Genomic DNA, 23,292 nt, shown 5'->3' on the forward strand with positions numbered 1-23,292 from the left:
TACATATTTTTCTATTAGGTCTTTTATTTAAAAAAAAAAAAAAAAACCCTGAGTTACCTCAAAGAAGGAAATCCACTTTACAGTCAATTGTAGTTAATTCAGACTTCATTTTGACCAATCAAAATTTGACCAATAATTTTTTTCCTCATAGCATGGACAGTACTTAGAATTTAAAAGTTTAGTGTTCCAAAAATGCTGCTCTTCTTAAGCCACTTTGAAGTAATGCTAGTGAGTCTAAGATCCAGATCTACATGTTAATCTCTAGTTTTGCCTTCAAACAGAATTCAGTTACAAAGAACTTGGAAAGATTCTGAATCTATTCAGAAGAGGAAAACTCTTTAATTTTCTGAGGAGTAAAAACTCCCCAAGAAACTTCATATAGCTTCTTAGATTTTGCTTAGCATACGTGATAAAACATTGATTGTTGCAGTTTGGTGACCCATGAAATTTGGGGGTTAGTTTTCTCTTCAGACCAGAGCATATAATTATGCAAATAAAGAGCTGTCACTGATCTAGTGAAATACTCACAAACACATGCACTCTGAAATTGGACAGAAAAGTGAAAATGGTTGGTGATGTGATGGTGCCATGGTTTGTTTTCCTGCCAAGTTTCTATCCAAGTTCATTATTCAAATTGTAAACTTTAAAAAGAGACATATCATTCTTGGGGTGTTGGTTGTCTTTTCATTTCAGATTCTTTGTATTGGTACTGCAAGCTGGTTACAAAGTACAGTTCAACATTATTTTACCTATGACAGTCTCCCATATTACCCTATGTAATAGCCAAGGAAGAAAAGCTGAATGCTCTAGAAAGAAAGATGAAGGGCCTCTCTAGATTTTTCTAGAAACATGTTTCATGTATATTTCAAACAGAACTCAACCCAACAATACAAAGAATATAGTGAAACGTTTTCCACAAATCTCAAGGCAAAGGGCTGGGAAAAGTTGCCTGGAAGGCCTCATGGGTTAAGTCAAATTTCCATTTTCCAGTTTTTCCATTAAAGGGGAAAATACTGGGCACTGCAAGATATCCACTTAATGGTCAAACTTTCAGGATGATTTTCTCCTATCTAGCAATTAAAGCCCACTATATAATATTTGGTCACTTTAACCTTTATGGTTCATTTACAATTACCACTCCCTAAAACCTTTGTGCTAAGCATTAACAAGAGTTCTTAAATATGACCATGCTCTCTGGCATCGAGGTCTCCCAATTCCAAAGTTACCACTGCACAGGCTGTTGCATAATTTTAGATGTCATGGAGAGTCCCACTGATGAAATCTGAGAAGGCTCATGTCAGACCACTGACTGCTAAAGACATCACTACATGAAAGATCAGTGGTGTGAAACTTTAAAAACATTGATCCAAATGAATCAATTAAATCAACATTCATCCCTCCTAAGTGTGAGGTTTAAAACTATCATTGTTGCTTTTTTTTTTTTTAACTCTACATAGATTTCAAGATAAACGTTGGAATGCTTTGATGGCTACTTCTATTCTCGAATCTCCGTTAATCGACTTTGTGCTATTTCCCTCTTTTCAACATCTTCCACTTGGTGTACATTCTTTACTTTTAGTACAGTGCATGACAGTTGCAATGCTTTAAATCTAAAACCGCCTAACAAAGCTGACGCTTTAGGTAGGGTAGCTTTAAACTCTGTGAAGTGTTGATTAAAAACCCTTTCCCAGACTCAAACTGATCTTTTTGGAGATTAATAGAATATTAGATAAAAGGAAGACGAACAATTCAAGAGACTCCCACTCAGTCACTCTATACAAGGAAGGAAGGAAGGAAAGTATTCAATTTTTGAAAGGGAGTACCTCCTGGAGTCTTTTATTTTATATTATTACAGCCCCTAATAAGTAATCATAAAATAACCACCATTATTATCGTTTTTTTTTGCCACCCATATTTCAAAGATGAGAATGTCTCACATTTATTTAAAGACATTTTTTCCCTATAATGGCATGGGGAAAGTTTTTGAGAAATTTTTAGACTTTCTGTAATAGTAATCTTTCTTAAGTGAACCAGGATTATAGAAACCTGTCAGTTTACAGTTATAAAACTATGATTGTAACCGGAGACACATGTGTTTGGATTGGGACTCCAGGTAATCCAGAGAAATGTGTAGAAATTTTTTAACTTATTAGCCCTGATAATACAGTTAACATATTTTGTCACTCACACTCTCTCAAAGGAGTTACAGGTTTTAAAGAAGGGAAGGCTGTAAAATATGTGTAAACAGGATATTTTCAGATTAGACATAATACACCAAGGACATATAGGGACTTGGGAGCGATTTAATGTCACTAGACTGTTTTTGGAAAACATTTGTTTACAGTATATTAAAGTATATTTTATAAAATGATAGCTTAACAATGGCTTCAGATTTCCTTGTAGCTCAGGAGATATTTTAGATATTAAAAACAAACATCTTAAAAACTGTTAGCTTTGTGAAAGGTCCAAGCCAAATAGTGATCAAGTTAAGTTAGGATATTACCTTACAGCAACAGTAATAGTAATAAAAGCAGCGATGCAGTTTAAAATATTGATGAATGCTGTCCCACCATTCTTTTTATGTTTCTGCTTTTATTAACCTCTATACATGAATAGATGAACTTCTGAGCAAGAATACGCTGAGGCTTGTTGGGAAAATTGTTTTTATTTTAAAATGGTAAACAGAAATATATAATATATATGAAACTCCTGTGCTTTCCTTTTTTTTTTTTTTTTTTGTATAAACAATAATGCAATCCAGGTCGAAGCACAAGGCAGAAACTTGAGAAAAGAACAATTATTATTACAAATAGATTCCCCCACCCCCTTCAAATATCCATGAAAACTTTTACCGGCTACGTGGTCAGATACCTTTATAAAGTTCTAAAGCCAGTATCTGGCTTCGAAGTTTTAATAGGACTATTTTGAATCTCAGATTTATCAACAACTCCTTGCTTCCCATTCCATTTGCTCTAAGAACCGAGTATATAATTTTTAAAAAAGCCTACATCCTAACTTTCAACCTCTACTCTGCTAAAAACCTGTCTAAAGAAACCAAAATGGGAAGATCAGAGCAGAAATACTGTTAACACTTGTCGCCTCCAAGCAGGCGTGTTACTACCAACTGACTGTTGTTACTCCAGGAAAATTGAGCTGGATTATATTACTACATTTATACCAACAGACACATAATCAACAGGTTAAAAAAATCTTCCATTACAAGGAATCTTATCACTCATCAGTCGGAGGTCTCGGCTGGTGTGCCTAGCTCTCTCCGGGTTGCTACAGCACAGATCCAAAAGGAGAAATTACATTTGCACAACTTAAGTTTGCAAATAGATCTCCATAGACAGTTAAACAAGGCTAACAACCCAGTAGTTTTAAAGTATTAAAGGCAATTAAACAGTGATTCACTCTAGTTGCAAGTAAAAGTTTTCAGAAAGAGAAGTGAGAAAACTGAAGAGAAGGGACAGGAGTGATTTAGTTTATAAGCTGAGCATATTTACTTTGCTCTAATTCAGGTGCATAAGCTTCATAAATTTAGCAATGTACAAGTGTTGATTTTTAAAAAAGCAATAAGACTAGCTCTCCTGTGAATACTTTCATACAGTGAAAACACCACACAGTTTATAACACTTTGAATAATTATTCAATCCACGTCACTTCTCATATCCTCTCAAAGGAAGGTACCATTATTGTACACAGTTCACCATTACTTCTAAAACAGAAAAGATTGCAGACCAACATGCTGGATGGACACTGTTGAGGTGATACATTTTAAGTTATCCAGGAGTTGGATAAAATGACGTTTTGATGTTTTCTCCTACAATGTTTCTGCTAAAATAATATCAAAAGATATGCATATATGACCACTGAAAGATCATTTTGATTTGCCATCATTAAAAGTATAAGAACGAATTAATGCATACCAAACACAGATATTTTCAGTTTTAAAACTTGCTGAAATCGGTTGGTAATATAAAAACATTTTATCCATGAGGTGGTTATTTTAAGTTCTTTTTTCTGAGAAGTCAGACAGTTCTAAGTCGTTTTGGGTACATTTTGTCATGTCCTTAAATAAGGCAGGCATATTGTTGCATACGCTTTAAAAAAGGATGAAAAATATTAAATTCAGACCCTCATCTGCTAGAAACAGAATCTTCACTAAGTAACTAAATTCAAGAAATTAAAAATTGATGTTAAGATTTAATATTTGAATGTAAAAGTCAGCAAAATCTTAACTTATTTTACCTCCTATATTTCACAGTGTTGGCCAGATATTAGCTGGATTACAGTAATTGTTGAAACTGTAGGGCAAAACCCTGCAGAGGAAGTGGACTACTAAAAATTATGCCGTTGGATTGAGAGGAAAAAATCTTTCACACTAGGTCTTTCCCCTTCTGTTGGAGCAGAAAACTAAAAAAAAATAATCTTAGCCCCACTCAGCCTCTCTGAAGGAAAAGGCGAAAGAGGACAAGATTCATTCACCTGATGACCATAAAATACTATTCCTAAAAGGATCGAACTCCATGAATCAGAATAGATCATTCTAGTTAGGATTATCCACAACAGCAAACTTTGTCCACATTAAGATTTAAAAAGCAAAACAAGTGTGCGATCTAAATTACAATGCCACTCAAAACACATTACACATTTAAAAAGTAAAGTCAATTCTAATGATAAAGTTAGGAATTCCACTGAAAATGGGACCTTTCACACTTAAAAGATTTGCTCATCATTTATGTTTCGGTTTAAACAACGTCTTCTGAAATTAGAGACTTGTGTAAAAATCTCCTATTCAACTGGCAAGGATCTTTCAGCGGTAAAGTGTAATCGGTACTTCACAGATTCTTATGCAAAGTTTTTCTTCTCGTCTCGAAATGAAAATAGATTGTTAGAGAACAATTTGCACTCCCAAGACTACATAGCACATCACTGCATTCACGTTTTGAATTTAAATTTGGCTTTTCTGAGGGGATGAGGTGGGGGAAACTTCCTTTAAAAAAAAAAAAAAAAAAGAGGCTCAAGAGGCCCTTAGGAGAGACCTACTTAAAATGGAAGTTTGAAATCTAGAATAAAAGTTTGCTTCTGCTCGGCGGAAAAAAAAAAAAAAAAAAAAAAGGACATGATTGAGGGGGGCCGGGGGCCAGGGCAAGCAGCGGCTGCGCTGCAGCGGGCGGTAGGACCGCGCAGACGCCGCTCGCCCCGCAGTGCCGGGCGGGCTCCGTCAGGGCAATTAGAAGCGCGCCGGCCGCGCCGGGCAGGGCGCTGTCAGCCTTAATCTGCGCGCTGACGGGCAGCGCGTAGCCCGAGCTCAGCCCGCAGGAAGCGCGACCAGTGAACCCATATTGCTTTGACAGTTGCACTCATCTAGAAATAATGCAAAACGCTATTTAGATGTATATATCACGACCCTGTGCTCTAGGAAGAAAACAATCTAATGAGGGGCTGGGAGTCTGCTCGCCGACAACAAGCAGTTAGGAGACGTGTGGATGCATGCTCGAGTGTGGTGCCTTTGCTTCCCCTCCCCCGTCTCGCTCGTTCTCCTCTTACAGCTCTTCGTGCTTTATTCTGTGGGAGCGCCGCGTCAGAGCCGGCTTGAGGGAACTGGTCTTTGCCTCAGAGGCTTCGGTAAAGAATTTGAAAATAGACGGGAAGCTCTTCCAGGAAGTTAGCTCGTGACGGTCGGTGCCTGCAAAAAACACAGATTCGGTTACGAGGCGGCCTCGCTCGGTAACAAGGCACAGGCCGCCCGGCTGCCATTCCCGGAGCCCGAGCCCCGCCCTCGGAGCCCGCGTCCCCCGCGTCCGGCCCGAGCTCCTGCGCCCGCTCCCCAGCCGGAGCGCGTCTCCAGGCCCGGACGCGGCCTCTCCAGGCCACACCTGTACGCGAGGGCTCTCTTTGCCCCCAGGGCTCGGGACTGTCCACGTCTGCTTCCTCCGCTGCTCTGCAGCTGGCGCCCGGGGCGGCCCTCGGAGACCTCCGCAGCCTCCGGCCCGAGGCCCCGTCCCGCCCCCGACGCGAGGACGCGGCTGGGCCACCCCCCGCGGGTTGCCCGAGGCGCGGCCGGGCGGCCCCGGGGCCTCAGCCCCTCCGGGCCAATCGAGGCGCTCGGAGGGAAGGGCCACTCCCTCTCCCGCCTCGAAACCACCCACTTCCCCAGGCTCCGCGCGCCCGCGCGCGCGGGCGCGGGCGCGCGCGGGGATTGGTTTCTCCTGCGCGCGGGACCCGGCTTCTTCGCCCACCCCGGAGCACCCACGTTTCTCTGCTACCCAAGAGAATAAAATAAATCGGAATTTTCTTGCCTCTCTTGGAAGCTGTGCCGTTAGACATAATTTGTCTCAGGGAGGTCACTGCGACCAAATTACATGGGATGCTTCATGAGGGTTCAGATTGAAAGGAGACTATCCCTAGAAGTGCCCTGGGAGGCTACATTTTTACAGACTTTAGGGGACAGTTTTAGAAAAGCTAAAAAAAACCGTTTCAAACGCAGTGACTACAAAAAGAGCATCTAGGCCTTCTATTTTGTCGGGAGGAATTCGACTTAGAAAATACAAGTTTAGTTTGTCACTTTACTGGGTTATTTTACTACAGCTTTTTTTGTGGCTTCAATTTGATACTAATGTGTTTTTCAAATCAAACCTACCTTCAGTTTAACACAGGCAAAAACTAACATGATGTAGACATAAGAACAAATGAGGATATAAATCTGTTTCGACTCCTTGTGATAACGTTTCATTTCACCAGCCTCTTCATAACAACCATTTGTTTAATTACAAAAATAAAAATAATAACAGCAAAGACTCCTAGCATAGAAATGAGTGAACAGCTTTGAAACAGTTGAAATCTCTTCCTAGATCACTCAATTATGCAGAGAGACACTGCCTGGAAGTCTTGGGATTCAGGGCCTCTGTCTGATACTTTAACATTGTTAATGATAATTCTTTAGTCTGTAATAGTAGGTCATTGCTATGGTTACTCTACAATGGTGCAACACTTTGCTTTCCCCTTCAGCTATTCGCTGAGACCTGGTAACCACATTTGTTGCCTAGCAACAGTTTTGTGACAGTATCACAATCTGGGAGTTACAACAATAAGGATGCTATGGCTGCAGTCGACCAGAGAGCAGAAAGCTACAGTCTGTGCATGGGACTTAGATACGGGAACTGGCCCTACTAGAGAACCCCTGTCTTTAGAGGTGCCCTCACAAGGATGGTCTCTATCCTCTTATCCTCTGCAATTTGGCTTTATGAACTGGCACTGGGAACTTAGATCCACTATTTAAGTCATATCCTTGAAAAAGATCCTCCAACACTACTGTATTCAGATAACAAAAATGAGGTCATTTCTTGTTTGCTTAAGCATTTTTGGCAAAATTCAATGTTATTCAATGGGAGAGAGAAATGAGTATAGGTTATTTTGGCATAACCTAAAGTGCCTGACTTGAATTTGACAAGTCTTAATAGAATTCTTGGGGGGAAAATGTATGTGTATATATATGTATGTATGTGTGTATATGTATGTATATATGCCTGGCTGCATCAAAGATATATAAACTTTCAAGTTCCTTAAAACATACATAACATCTAGATATTTATCATTGTAATTCTCACTGATTTATTCTTATGACAATCTTAAAGAATTCTTTTGAATTTGGAAGGCATTTATATTCTCTAAACCCAAGTAGTAAGTCATTCTAGATATGCTCAGACATACCTACTTGAAGTAATATTTTGTGGGTCTATCGAGAGAGGGCCTAGTTTCTAGATAGGTTTATGCAATACCTGTTCCTATTTCTACAGTGCTTGCAGATCTAGTTTCACTTCAGTAATAACTAATTGCACTTACAATGATAAAATACTTTAAAAATCAATTGTATTCCTGTCTTTTGAAGATGCACACTACATGGCAACACCCATTTCCAAACACAATAAGAAAGAAAGAAAAAAAAAAGAGGTGTTAATTGTCTTCTTTTCCTTCTCATTTCCCATGCTTCCAGCCTCATTTGGCATTTCCTCCATAGTGATCACACTTACACTTAGTAGTGTTACCAAGGCTATGATCAATTTGTGAGCTTTCTCAGGGAATTCTTCTCATAATTCCTCCCATCCCATGAAAACCAATTGAATCTATGAATCTAGAGGGACCTAAGGAGTCAATGGTCTGAAGCAATTTAACTCCTTTATTTTTTCTTTCCTGGTGACAATCTTTCTGAAGGATGAACAAATTTCCCTGGTGATAAAATGACTACAAAGGCTTTTTAGTTTTAGCTTATGATGACTATCTGCTTGACTAGTCCTGGGCTGAAAAGACCAAAAATCCCTGAGTTAACTGAGTACCTGCACTGGCTCTCAACATTCACCCTTGCAATTTAAGAGTATAAATTATGAGAGTATGTGCTCTGTCAGTGGAAGGGAAACTGCTAGGAGTGAAGGTAATAAGTGAAGTGGGGTAGAAACTGAATTACAGACAATAGAGTGGGGGAGGGAGAATTCTCCCTAAAATAAGGAGTAGTAACATGAATATTTTATATAAAAATGGCTTTCTTTTCAAAAATTATCAAAGGAGGTTTTTAATAATTTTTTTAAAATAACATTTGCAAGTTAGGTAATTGCATATCCATCTGGGGCTGCATATACACATTTCACGAACATGTTTGGAGACCATTTTCGAAAGTTCTGAGCCAAAGTTCAATGAAAATAATTATAAATTAATATGAATATCTACCTATAGAATGCTTAGAAAACGGAAACTTTTGAGAGCAGCTTTCCAGTAGCTAAAAAATACACTACTTTAGGCAAACTACATGAGGACAGAAACACTGGGCCATTACATTATCTATTCATAAAAGGATATAAAAGTGGAAATTTTAGGCCAATCGAAAAAGGAGCCACTTATTGATAAGCTGCAGTGATGTGTGGGTAATATGGAAAATTATTCCATTTTGCAGTGACAACATTATGTATAACCATGGTCTCATCTCTATCACAACTTTACCCTAATCAAAACCTCATCTTTTTAGGGACTATGAACTACTTTCCATTTTTCAGACCCCCTTTACATAATCTAGAGGGGTTCCCACAATGTAGAGAATAAAGGGTTTCCATGTTAAATACCTGCCACGTTCTCAGGGAGTGATTTTTGTATCTTTTTGGATTGGCAGGCTTGTTCTTTCTGGATAATTCACCTTTGGGGCAAATTCAGTTTTCTAATCCATAGAATCAATTCAGTATCAAAATAAAACGTACTGGTTCCCAGTGCTTCATGACAAAAATGGGCCTTTGTTCAGTCCCAATAAGTGATTCTCAGTGGGCATGGCAATGGTCTCTGGGGCATTTTGGAAATGTGTAGGGGTATTTCTGGTGGTCAAGATGATTGGAAAGAACTATTGGCATTTAGCAGAAGAAGGCCAGAGATGGTGGAAATCCTACAGTTTGCAGGGCAGTAGAGCACGATGAAGGATTGTTTTGTATCCCACATGGTTTTCAAATGTTCCGCCAGCTATTCATGTAGTTAAAAACCCTGTTTATAATTATATGGGCTCAGAATTTAGATGTGTTTAACAAATAATCTCAAAGTACTTTTGGCATCATTTTAACATATACAGAATTTTCCAGGAATCCAACTACCATGTGAATTGAAGGGATTTTATACTTTATGTTGTTCAGAATATTAATAACCAAGAGTGGTTTATACAATTACCAAGAGTGGTTTACCATATGAGAAAAATCTCATCCCTGATGGCGTCACTGCCCATGAAAGTTGAGCTGCCAATAAACACACCTGCATTAGCCTGCATTTGTAGCTGTTGAATCCATGGTGATTTTATGTACAGGACTAAGTATCTGACTACTATATTATGCCTTCTTATGTATATTTTCTAGGGCACTTTAAATATTGATGTGGATATTATTTTTATTATGAGTTACTTTTCTTTTATTCCTTCTATATGTTAACTAAAGCATTATAATAATTTAGCAATCTTAGAAGTAGGTGGATCGTGTTATCTTTAGAATTCATATCAAGACAGTAAAAGCATTGCATAAGATTTGTTTTAATAGGAGGTATTTAAATGATCAAGTGTCAGCTTAAATAAAAATGAACAGTTAATTCTTTTTTTTATTATATTAGAGGATAATTTTCCCTATAATCTGAGCCCTACTCTAGCTATCTCTTTTATCCTATACAGAGTAGAAAATGCCTGTTATTTCTCTTAATGTTTCTTCCATAAATACTGTTTGTCAATGATCTTATTCACTGGTAAAGAACCAAAAGGCAGGGAGCAGGGGATTGCCCATAAAATACTAGACTGATTATTTATCCTTTACTTACCACTTGTTTTAAAAAATAAACTGTAGCAAATTTCAAAGTGGTAATGATAGCACAAATGGTCAAAAGGATTAGAAACTTTAAGTATGAAGTACGAGACTGTAAATCATATGAGAAAGATCAAATTGCTAAAATGTGTCATTTGTTTTCCCCAAAGACTATGTATTTTAAAAAGGTATCTTGTAATGGAACTGAGAAAGAGGAAGGCTACATTTATATAATAGCATTTAGAAATTAAACAACAACAAAAAAATGGTTGGAAATAGCACTGAGAGTGGAATGCTCAAAGAATAGGGTAAGAGAGAAGAAAACATTGCTGTTTCTTCTGTCTTGTCTATTCCCTTTACTTCTTCCTGTGATGACTTCAATCCAAGTGTTTCTTACAAGTCTGCCTTGTCCACACTCCTCTTCACTTGATCTTGGTGCTTATATTTTTTGGGCAAAAACCATGCCAAAATATGCTAGTGAGTTAGCAGCCAAAATCCTGATGTTTACTTTGGCAGATGTAGACTAGTCTGAAGCTGTACCTCATTTTATGCAGTAGATGTCTTAAAAACTTATATGTAAATATAATTTCTGTAAATAGAATTTCTTTAAAGGAAGAAGTGGGTTATTTACCTCCTCAACAAATCTTTTAATAAAGTGAAGAAATGTCTGGGAAAGCAAATAATCACTCTTCAAGTGATATTACACACATACACACACACAGAGATGCATGCGTGTGCAGACACACATAACACACACATCAAATTTGTGAGCCAGAGATGAGGTTTACTAGTATAATGATGGACAGTCTAAGTTCTCACCAAAGAGATAATTTAGAAGAATTTCTTGGTCAGCTACTTGCTATTCTAATTATTGCTAGTCACCTTATTTTACATGGCCCTAGACCAAAAGGTCATGGAATAACTTCAACAATCTATGCATTATTTACATTTTCTGGTCTGGTTTAGAATAGGGAAAATAACTGTTGACAGAGTGACTTCTGAATACAAAATATAATTTTTATGTCTTGGTTTTAGGGTGAGGGAAACTAGCACGTGCCCCTACCCTCCTACCTTCTCACTGATATTCTCCAATCACCCTTCCCACTACAAAAATATACTTTATTTTTAAAGCAAAAGGTAATGAATAAATTTTGTTTCCTATAATAAAGGGGGAAAAACCTAGAAAGATATGAAACATTAATATTAACAGGATAACGTGTCTATGATACTTTCAAAATGACAAGGTTTGATTTTAAAAATTGATCTTTAACAAGAAAAAAGAAATATGGGCAATTAGGAAGTAATGAGGACCCTGTCAATATAGCTATGTTGATAATAACAGGTAAGGGAATTCTTGAGCAAATCTAATTTATAAAAATCAAGAGGTCTGTAATATGCATTATTGAGTCCCACTGGGATTAACTAATGAACTTATGAGCTTACCAGCAGTTATTTTTAGACAGTTATAAAGAATTAGAGAAATACTAGAGCACTGAAAAATAATGTGCCTTCTAAAAAGAAATAAAATATAACTACTAAAATTCGTTTTAAAATGAATTCTAGAGCTTCTAAGGAGAACATCATTAAAAAAAAAAAAAAGTACAACTTACCAATATTTGAGCAGAGAAGGGCTCCTAACAGAGACTCTCCAAGTTAGAAGGCACAAGTGTGAGACTCAGTCACTGTGGGGGGTGGTTAAGTGGAGTGGGGTGGGCTATTCACTGGGACTGTGCACCGGAAATGCCAAGAGCAGCTTAGTAGACATGCTGCATTGCCTTGTTAAATTACTTGTGTAAGAAATAGGCAAATCTCTTTCCATTGCATGAAAAATGCAATGCTGGTTAAGGCTGAAATTGTTGAGACCCGAAGGCCGGTTGTCAAGCTTGACCAGAAATAAGAGACAGGCAGAAACAAAGATGTAAACTCAGGGGTAGAAATCTTTGGGTCATTTGAATCTTTTGGCATCCTGTCCTTTCCTCCAGCTTCTTTTCTACATCTCTCATCTACAGAAGGGGGATTGCGGGTGGGTATGCAGGGCATAAGGCATCTTAAGACGCAGGGAGACAACTCTGGGAAGTAAACTTATTCTTAGGCAGAGTAGACAGCCTACAGTAGGTGTGGGTCTCTGACATTGAACCTGGAAGACCTCTCTAATCGACCTCCTAATCAATGAAAAATGGATGCATTTTTATTGCTTCCATTGCCTATCAAATTCCAACAACTGGTTTAGAAGTGCTTTCTTCGGTTTTAATTCTTGTGTCACATACTACTCCTAATGTTGCCACAAGGCCTGGCCTCCAGGGATACTGTTTCCCTTTAAAATTTGAGCCAAGATGGGCAAATGCTCCCTTTTTCCAGTTTCCCTTTGTCATTTTCCGCAGTAACTTTACCAAAGGATAGCAAGAGGACAGAGCCCTGAATAAGGGAATTTAAAGAACTAAAAAATAGTTATTTCCGTAAATATAGGTTCCTAATCCTATTCCCAACACAATCATCCGGAAGAGCTTTACTAGGCTCCATTCTAAAATAGTGTTGCCTGAGAAGACTGGTACAACTTGACAGGTATCTATCTTGTCAGGCTTCTCTTTCTCCTGGCTTCTCTGTTACTAGAGATAGGTATCCATAACTTAGGGATGCTAGTTTGACTCTGTGTATTAAGGGAAGGAGAGGAGTTGGGGAGAGAGGAGGAAGGGAGGGAGAGAGAGATGAACTGCAACATACTATCCTTATTTCAAAACCAAATCAAACACAAACATTTACTAGTTCAAATATCCAGATCTTTTGTGATCTTCCTCTCTCCATTGTGGACTCTACTCTAAATGATATGTTTTGTGGGCAGATAGTTTTTCTAGAGGTTCTATGATTAATTTATACATTCATACATGTATTTATTGTATGCCAGGCACTATTGCTTGGGGCTGAGGATGCATTGGTGAGCAAGATATATACAGGCTCCACTCTTGTTGCATACATGCTAGAGTGGATGACACGCAATAAACAAGGAAACCAGTGAACATGCTAATTTTGAACATGTTAACTTCAGACAGTTAGAAAACTTCAGACTGTGAAGAATACAGCGCCAGGATGTGAAGACAATGAGGGAGGAAGATGTGGCAGGACAAAGAGAGATGGTCATCAATTTAGACTGGGTGAAGACTTCTGACTTGAGACCTGAATGACAAGAAGGAGCCAGATGAATGTCTGGGGGCAGAATGCAGCAGGCAGAGTTGTGGAGGAACTCAAGGGCTCTCTGAGGAGAAAAGAACTTGTCACAATTGAGGAATGGAAACGCTGGAGCACTGTGGGTGAGGAGGAAGCAGCAGAAGATGACTTGGAGGTGGGCAGCCTCCAAGCTATATGAGGTACGGAAGGCCGTAGTGAAAGGTTTGGATTTTATTCCAAGTGCAGTGAAAGAGCTGTTGGCAGAGTTGTGAGCAGAGGAGAAATAAAATCTGACTTGTATTTAAAAAACAATACAGGATGGTATCTGGTGAATGGCGAGTGGATTATGGGAAGTTAGAATGAAGGATTTAACCCTTCCTGATTGTATTTATGGACTCCACCCATGTCTAGAGCATTCTCTGGGGCTCACTATTCTACACACTTCAGAGTATAAAATCTGTTTACTGCTAGTTCACATAAATACATTAATGATACAGTAAAAGTAATATGCAGTAAGAGTTGAGAGACTAATAAAATAATATTTCCAAGTAGTGAATAAAAAATGGAGTTGAACTAGGCAAAGCATTTTCCTAACAATTTACTTTTGTGAGTTAGGCTGATACTTCTGATTTCTCAGTCCTTGGAAGCACTGCAGTGTGTGATGGCAAGGTACTGGGATGGGGAATATGCTGTCACAGCATTCCATTTCTGCAAGCAGTCCAGAGGAAACTGTTGGGCTTACTCTCCAGGCGGGTTTTTCCACTGAGTTCTTCATTTCTATGAATGGACACAACATTCTCTTAACTACTCCAGCTGAATGCCTCTCAGCCATCTTTGATTTTTCTCCTCCCTTGTTTGTGGCCTCCTGATCCAATCAGTTACCAAATCTTGAAAATTACACCTAGGCAAAAAGTTTTTGCCATCTCTTTCTCCCTTTCTAATCCCTCTGTTATCATTCTAGATTTAATGACCTGTCATTTAGAATCCAGCAACTTCCTCCTAACTCATTTCATTGCTTTCAGCCTCTCCTCCTTTACCTTGTACCCCTCTTACTACCAGATGAAAAATTCTAAAGTATCATTTGTGTCATATGCTTCTTTCTCTGTTCAAAAATACCTGTGAGAAATAAGCCCACCTACCCAGAGGCTTTAATCAATGTTCTTGCAAGAGCAGGTGTCTGATGGTAGTTACAGCAGGCAATTTATCTCCTAGTGTGCAAGTCCCTTCCCTGATTCCTTATTGGCTGAGTACGACAGAGGTTACAGCCTTAACTGGACATCACCCATGCCCATGTAAGGCAAAAAGTGGTCTGACTGGAACAAATGTACATTCTCCGAGGTGACGCAGAGACTTTCAGTTTGTCCTCCCTTTCTTTGGTGCTTGCTCATTGCGAAGCTCGTGAAAATAAGCCCGAGAAATAGAGAGAGGAAGAAGAACCGGGAAATGAATTGTCTAAAGGTTTGGGACTCCATTGTGTGTATGTGGTGTTGTACAAATTTCCAATAGGTTGTAAACCTACTGTTAACTACACAGCACAGCTTTCATTTGGTATTTGTTTTTTCTTTTTCTTTTTTTAAAGTTTATTCATTTATTTTGAGAGAGACAGAGACAGTGCCAGTGAAGGAGGGGCAGAGAGCAAGAGACAGAATCCCAAGACTGAGGGCTTGAGCCCACAAAATCATGAGATCATGACCTGAGCTGAAACCAAGAGTTGGACACTTAATGACTGAGCCACCCAGGCGCCCCTGTTTGGCATTTCTGAAAATGAATCCTCTCTCCCTTACTTCTCACTTATCTGATAGCTCTCCATAATCTAAGAAATCAAGTAGAAATTCTTTAATATGCTTTAAAGCCCTCCATTCTCTGGCTTTAGTCTTCTTTTCTGAGTTTGTTTCTCAGTTCTTCTATTAGTATCCCCTATCATGTCTGTGATTTCGAAGTCTGGCCACAGAAGAAATTAGCATTGTAAGGTTTTTGATGAGTCAATGGTCAAACTTTACTCATTTAAAATTTTTTTTTTCAACGTTTATTTATTTTTGTGACAGAGAGAGACAGAGCATGAACGGGGGAGGGGCAGAGAGAGAGGGAGACATAGAATCGGAAACAGGCTCCAGGCTCTGAGCCATCAGCCCAGAGCCTGACGCGGGGCTCAAACTCCCGGACCGCGAGATCGTGACCTGGCTGAAGTCGGACGCTCAACCGACTGCGCCACCCAGGCGCCCCAAACTTTACTCATTTTAAATGCAGACTGATAAATACACCTTACGTTGAAGAATATGTTAGCTTTTGGAGTTAAGAAGTAAATTCCTCTAAAATTGGAATATAATGACAGTTGGAGACTCTATAACTAAAGCTGAAGGGAGTAAGTAGAATGTTTTTCTTGCTTTCTCCAAAAAACTGGTGAGGTGATGATCCACAGTCCATTAAGCAACTAGTTGATAAGCAATGACAAATACTCAAAGTATCTTCCAGATCTCTTTAGCTAAAATGTTGTACTTATCTAGTAAATACAATTTTCTAGCATCAAAAGAGGTTTAGAAGTCAGAACTAAGAACTCTCAGAAAAACTTTAACTGTGATTGTTCAAGAGCTTCTATTCCCAAGATGCAGTTGGTTTGGTCTAAATTTAGATGCAGACAGAAACATACCAAATATAAAATAGTAAAGACATGGAAAGGACCCTAGATAAAATTTTACCCCAACAGTTTCCTTTCACAAGTAAGAAATCTATAGAGAGATGTGAGAAGCCAAAGGTACAGAGACATTTTACCATAATATAGTGAATATGTATGATTCAGTAAAACACTGGAATAGAAAAAAAATTCAGAAGATGTATGTCTGATTGCTTTAACATCCAATTCAATATTTACTTCCCTTAATAAGCTTTCTTTGGTTTGCTTACCCCATACCAACTACTCCCTTTCTTTCATGTTTCAGCACTTTGTATGTAGTGTATATTGTATTATCATACACCCATTCTGCTTAACTAGTTACTTTATGTATGAAAAATACCTTGCTTTATCTCCAAATCTTTTGGTGGGGGTGCTAATGCTTCAAAACATTTTATTCCAGAAATCATAGTTGTTTGCTATATAAACATCATAGATGTTTGCTATATAAACAGCTGTCTGGGACAGAATTCACCAGAAAACTGATGCTTACTAAGTACTGTTAAATATAATAAAGCACAGAATCATAAACCTTTTCTGTGGGTTTTGCACTATCTTGATGATTATTCCCATTTTGAAATTAAGGAAAGGGAGGTATACAGAAGATCATGGCATAAAAACTTATGAATTTGGAAAGCAAAATGCTACTGGTATTCTGAATACATAGATAAACCATTATATGAACTTTTGTAACCACACCATTATTTTGTATTGCTTTGTCAATTTTCAAAAGCAGACATGTTTTCTTTGCAGCCAGTGAAAGGAGGAAGGAGGCAGAGAGGAAGGAGGAGACAGTAAAGTAGCTATTGTAGATTGCTCATGTCACTTAAATTATTTGGAATTGTACTAAAGCTTATAGGCCAATTTAGTAAGAACGGATATATTTACAATACTGAGTATGCCAACCAACGAACATGATATATTTTGCCACTTATTTTTTTGAGAGAGACAAAGAGAGAAAGGGTGCAAGTGAGTGAGGGGCAGAGAGAGAGAGAGAGGGAGGGAGAAAGAGAAGTGGGGTTCACCTGAAGTGGGGCTCATGTTCACCTGATGTGGGACTGCAACTCACAAACTGTGAGATCATGACCTGAACCGAAGTCAGATGCTTAACAGCTGAGCCACCCAGGTGCCCTTTGCCACTTATTTAGATCATCTTTAATGCTTCTTAGTGAAGTTTTATCATTTTTTCCATAGAGAATTTGAACTTCATTTTTAGATTAATTAAGCTATAATTATTACACTTTTGGAGATAATTTTAGACTCATGTAGTTGTAAGAAATAACAGATTCATTCTGTGTCCCTTTTATGCTTTTCCTCAATAGTAGCATCTTGTAAAACTGTATTATAATATGAAAGTACTACAGTTAAGACACAGCACATTTCCATCACCACAAATATAACTCATGTAGCCTTTTTATAGCCATGCTCACTTCTCTTCCAGCCCCTCCTTCACCCCGGCAACAACTAATCTGTTCTCCATTTCTATAGTTTTGTCATTTCAAGGATGTTATATAAATGGAATTATACAGTATTCAGCCTTTTGGAATTGTTTTTTTCATTCATTTTAGTTCTTTGGAGATTTATCCAGATTGTTGTATGTCTCAATAGCTTGTTCCTTTTTACTGCTGAGTAGTATTCCGTGGTATTGATGTACTATAGTTTGTTTAACCATTCACCTGTGGAAGGACATCTGGGTTGTTTCCAGTTTTTTGGCTATTATGAATAAAGCTGCTATAAGTATTCATGTACAAAATTTTGCACGAGATAATCTTCATTTTTCTGGGATAAAATGCTCAAGAGTGCAATTGCTGAGCTATATATTAGTTACATGCTTAGTTTTTTAAGAAACTGCCACACTATTTTCTATTTCATTGCACCACTAGATGGTCAACCATGTCAACGTCACGGAGTTCCAGGAAAAACTTGGACACCAAGGCTTAGGTGGGCTTCCCTGGTTTGCAATACTCCATGTATATTCTCACACTATGTTGCTGAAAGAAGAAAACACTGTCTATTACTTGACTTGAAGAAGACAGCTAGAAACTCATCCTTGGAAATTTCTGACACTGTGCCTTATACGCCTCTTCCTTGACTGATTTTACTATGTACCCTTTTGCTGTACTAAACTGTCACTGTGAATATAATAGCTTTCAGTCAGTTCTGTGAGGACTTCTGGCTAATGATCAAACCTGAAGGCAGTCTTAGGGACACCCACTTGCAATTGGTATCAGAAGTGACAGTAGTCTTAGGGATTCCAGAAGTTTATATATCCAAAAAAATCTTGCTGGAATTTTGACAGGAATTATGTTAAACCTGTATATCAATTTGGAGAGAAATAACATCTTTATTACGCTGAGTGATTGAATATTCAAACACGATATACTCCTTAGCTTTATTTTTTACTACTGCAAGTTTGTTGACACTATTATAAATGGATCTTTAACTGCTTACTGTTAGTATACAGAAATACAATTGAATTTTGTATAATGATTTTGTATCCAGCAACTTTGCTAAATTATCCCTTTCATCCAAAAGATTTAACTACAGATACTGAATTTACTACATAAACAATCATATCATATGTGAACATGTTCAGGGCTTTTTTTCCTAATTGTTATGGTTCTTATTTTCTCCAGTTATAAATTAAGGAAAACTCTTAACTATAATCAAAATAGCTTCAAATATGTTTATACTACTAATTATTGAGATGAATAAAATATCATATAAAGCAAATTATTATAAATAACATAAAACTGGCACGAAGTGACTACATTTTCAATTTTGATGGATTTCTTGATGTTATATTTAAAAAGGATCTGGCTCTGTTAGGTAATGTCATCTAGTTGCTGATGTTGGTCATGAAAGCTCCCTGTTACCTTACAACGGACACTGACGGCTTCTGGAGTGTCAGTGATGCTCCTAACACTGTAATTTCTTTTCATTCTAGTTAGTAATATAGAAATAGACTATTTTTGTTACCTTCAGCCTTTAAGTCTAGAGTCATCCTCATGCTGCCTGGTAATACACTTTAATTTCCTTACCACTTCTCTCCCCCAAAGCATTTCCTCTCTGAATATCTTAAACACACACACACACACACACACACACACACACACACACACACACACCAAAAACCCCACAAAAACCCAGGATGTAACTGCTTTTTACATGGCAAGAATCTTTAAAGGATTCTGAACTTATTTACACAACAGCATTAATGCATAAAGAATAGCATCTTGGGTGTCTGGGTGGCTCAATTGGTTAAGCGTCCAACTCTTGATCTTGTCTCAAGTCATGAAGTCACGGTTTGTGAGTTTGAGCCCTGCATCCAGCTCTGCGCTGAGAGCACGGGTCTGCTTGGGATTCAGTCTTTTGCTCTCTCTGCCCCTTCCCCACTTGCTCTCTCTCTCTCTCTCTCTCTCTCTAACTAAATAAATAAACTTTGAAAAAATTAACATCTTTCATTAAGATAAAGATGCACTGATTTTTAACTAAATACGTATATTCACAAATATGTCATGTAAACACAGTAAATTCCTACTATGGACTAGTTTAGAAAATGACATGAAAACATATTAGAGAGGACTGATTACTTCAAATACCACATAATATTTCAGATTATCAGGATAGGAAAAATTCATGAGCACTAAATTAAGTTCCACTAGGGACTAATTGACAATAAAGACTGAATAGAACCAGATATGGCTAAATTACTAGAAACAGTTATGAAAATTATTTACAGTTGTAATCCTTACTGCATTTATACTGAAACTTTAATTTCCTTACCAGTTCTCTCCCCCAAAGCATTTCCTATCTGAACATCCTAAACACACACACACCCCAAAAAACCCACACAAAAAATTCAAAACTCTAACTCGGTGTTCCATATAGATTTTTCTGCAACTGTCCAGAAGACTTTTAGGCTAAAATCTTTCATTATTGGTTAAGGAATTTTTTTTTTCTGGGATTACTTCTGGGTTTGTAAAAATTTTCAGTTCAGGTTTGAGATGTTGTAATGGATGGAAAAGTATATTTTATATGTATTACAAAATTTGGCAAGTACATATTATTTCCACTTCTTTGTTTTGTATACTGGCTCTAGGTAACCTTATATGTTTAATTATAAAACCATAAAGTTCCTCCCCCCTCCCAAGGATTTTAAAATCGGTGAGAATTATTACTTGGATCTTGTTAAAGTAGCAATGGATAGGAATTATTTCCCAAAGAATCTCAAATATATCCTTTGGGTATCACTGATAGATGGATAGATTCTATTATTTTATTTCTATTCCATAGACAAAATTTAAAAAGTCATACTAATGGGAAAGCTCTGAATCCACTTACAAGGTTAATTAAGGTGGAGAACATGCACAGTAAAAAAGGAAGATGTTGATTATTGAAAATAAGATGTCTTTAGTCAATTTCAATGCTTTTGGGTCAAAAATTTATACCCATTAGTAGAAAAATTTCTTTGAAAACTTTCCTCAAAGAAATTGCAAATGAAGGAAAACCTACATTATCAAGACAAAAGTACTTTAGGAGTCCCAATAATAATAAAGAATGTTATAACCCATATACTAGAAAAAACATTATTTACACATTTACAAATTGTGAAAAGGGGGGCTCAAAGTTATACACCTTTATGGTGATTTAATAGTGAAAAAAATAATATCATATTAAGCAAGAAAACAGTAGTAAATTACTTTTGCTTGTTTAATAGTTATTTATTCATATCTGTTCTTGAAAAAAGCATCTGAGATGACTTATATATATTATAGTAGGATAAAAGAAAAAGGGGTGAAGAAAAAAAGAGAAGAAATAGGACAATGGCAGGGATAAAGTAAGATTAATACATAAACTTGACTAATACAAGACCTGTAAAATTGCCCAATTGCTGGATGATGGCCAAAATTTGAGCTTTCTATTAACAAATACAAAGATGATTATACAACTGATTATGATGCACTGTATCTGGGTGGTAAAAGCAAACTAGCCATGGAGAACAGCTGTTTTTCATACTTGTATCCTTAGTGTGGTCTTATGACACAACACCAAAGAGCAATTTGGGAGAGTTAGCTCTGAGGGCATCAAAATAATGTGTTTCAGGTGACCTGATAGTCTGTAAGTAGTGTGGCTTGTTTGAGAAAAATTAAGCACGTCTAAAGGAATGGATGGACTGTATCTCATTCACATAACTTTATTTATTTTTTTAGATAGCTGAATTATTTTTATTTTTTCCCATAACAGAAAGTCTGAGGTTACAGTCTCTGGCAAGAACTTGAATGACATTATTTTTGGTATTCTCGGGCCATCAACATGCTTTAATATCTACTCCAGAGTTTATGAAGCCCAACAAGGATATGTGCATGAATAGATGATTCCTCTACCTATAAAAAGGGGGTGTGAGGAAGCGCTGGTGGGGAGGAAGAGCCAAGATTTGCTCAAAAAAATAGTTTTGACTTCACTTCAATAGATGAATAAATAGTTATAGAGGTCCTATATTGGACAGCATGTCTGTAAAACTTTCAGCCTAGGTATTACTCTCGCCACTAATCATTACTAATAAGTAGCCCATAGAGATGTACTCTAGCTGGCTCAGTCAGTGGAACATGTGAGTCCTGATTTCAGGGTTATGAGTTCAAGCCCCATGCTGGCCCTAGCATTTACTTTAAAAAAAAAAAAATAGCCCACAGAATGTGGAGAATTTTAAAAATTCAATTTTGAGCTAGTAGATTTAAAGTTGTGATATGGTTGTAATGTGTGCTCCTGGTAATTATTATCATCATGAAGAAATAAACATTAAAATCAACTGCGTATCTCCTGTGTTCCTGGCATGGCACGAAACACCTTATCACACTGCTAATTCATGTAAACCTGAACAATTTTACAGACGAGGTAGTATTGTCCTCATTTCTCTGATGAAAAAACTGAAGCTGGGGGCACCTGGGGGGCTCAGTCGGTTAAGCGTCCAACTTTGGTTCAGGTCATGATCTCACAGTGTGTGGGTTTCAGTCCTGCGTCAGGCTCTGTGCTGACAAGCTCAGAGCCTAGACCCTGCTTCAGATCCTGTGTCTCCCTCTCTCTTTGCCCCTCCCCTACTCATGCTCTGTCTCCCTCTCTCTCTCAAAAATAAATAAACATTAAAAAAAACCAAACTGAAGTCTGAAGAGGTTACGGAACTTTGTAAAGGTCAGAGTGCTAGGAAATACGAACATAAGCTCTGTGAAAGCAGGGACTTTGTTTTGCTCACCCTTTATTCCTGTTGCGTAGGGCAGTGCCTGACACATAAAACCTCCTTTCTGATAAATATTTGTTGAAATAGCAGAGTCTAAATGCCAGACTATTAAACTCTACAATACAGGGCTACTAGGATATAAGCCCATATATGGTTTCAGTTTAAGGTAGTTGATTGCTTACTTCTTTCTTAAAGTAAAGAGACCTACTGTGTTGACTTCTTGTTTTGGTAAGTCAAGTTGGAAAATGATAGCTGTCTTTGGCATGCCAATGTAGACTTTTAGAAGACATTTTGGTGCATTCAAGATTCTTTTTCCCATTTTCATATTCTTTTCCAGAGCTGGTAAGCTTAACTAGATCAAAGAATGGTTTTAAACTTATAAAAAGTTTTTTTAAATGTTTATTTTTATTTTTTAAAAATTTTTACATTTTTATTTTTTAAATTTTTAAATTTTTTTAAATTTAATTTTTATTTTTTTAAATATAATTTATTGTCAAATTGGTTTCCATACAACACCCAGTGCTCATCCCAACAAGTGCCCTCCTCCCTGCCCATCACCCACTTTCCCCTCTCCCCCATCCCCCATCCAGATGGCCAACAGACACATGAAAAGATGCCCAACGTCACTCATCATCAGGGAAATACAAATCAAAACTACAATGAGATATCATCTCACGCCGGTCAGAGTGGCTAAAATGAACAAATCAGGAGACTATAGATGCTGGAGAGGATGTGGAGAAACGGGAACCCTCTGCACTGCTGGTGGGAATGCAAACTAGTGCAGCTGCTCTGGAAAACAGTGTGGAGGTTCCTCAAAAAATTAAAAATAGATCTACCCTATGATCCAGCAATAGCACTGCTAGGAATTTACCCAAAGGATACAGGAGTGCTGATGCATACGGGCACATGAA

General features: G+C 37.6%; 1 protein-coding gene across 7 annotated transcripts in view; it reads right to left on the reverse strand.

The window, feature by feature from the left end:
- Nucleotides 1-232: 232 nt before the first annotated feature.
- Nucleotides 233-23,292, reverse strand: part of FAM172A (family with sequence similarity 172 member A) — a 436,993-nt gene continuing 413,933 nt past the window's right edge. For 6 of the 7 annotated variants that reach the window (XM_030324802.1, XM_030324786.1, XM_030324762.1 and 3 more), the window contains one exon: nt 233-5,692. In XM_030324802.1, coding sequence (XP_030180662.1) covers nt 5,550-5,692 — 143 coding nt within the window. In that variant the 3' untranslated portion in view covers nt 233-5,549. The remainder of the gene's footprint in view (nt 5,693-23,292) is intronic. The other variant, XM_030324752.1, reaches the window with a different exon arrangement.

The sequence above is a fragment of the Lynx canadensis genome, chromosome A1 (assembly GCF_007474595.2).
Source record: "Lynx canadensis isolate LIC74 chromosome A1, mLynCan4.pri.v2, whole genome shotgun sequence".
Classification (NCBI taxonomy): Eukaryota; Metazoa; Chordata; class Mammalia; order Carnivora; family Felidae; genus Lynx; species Lynx canadensis.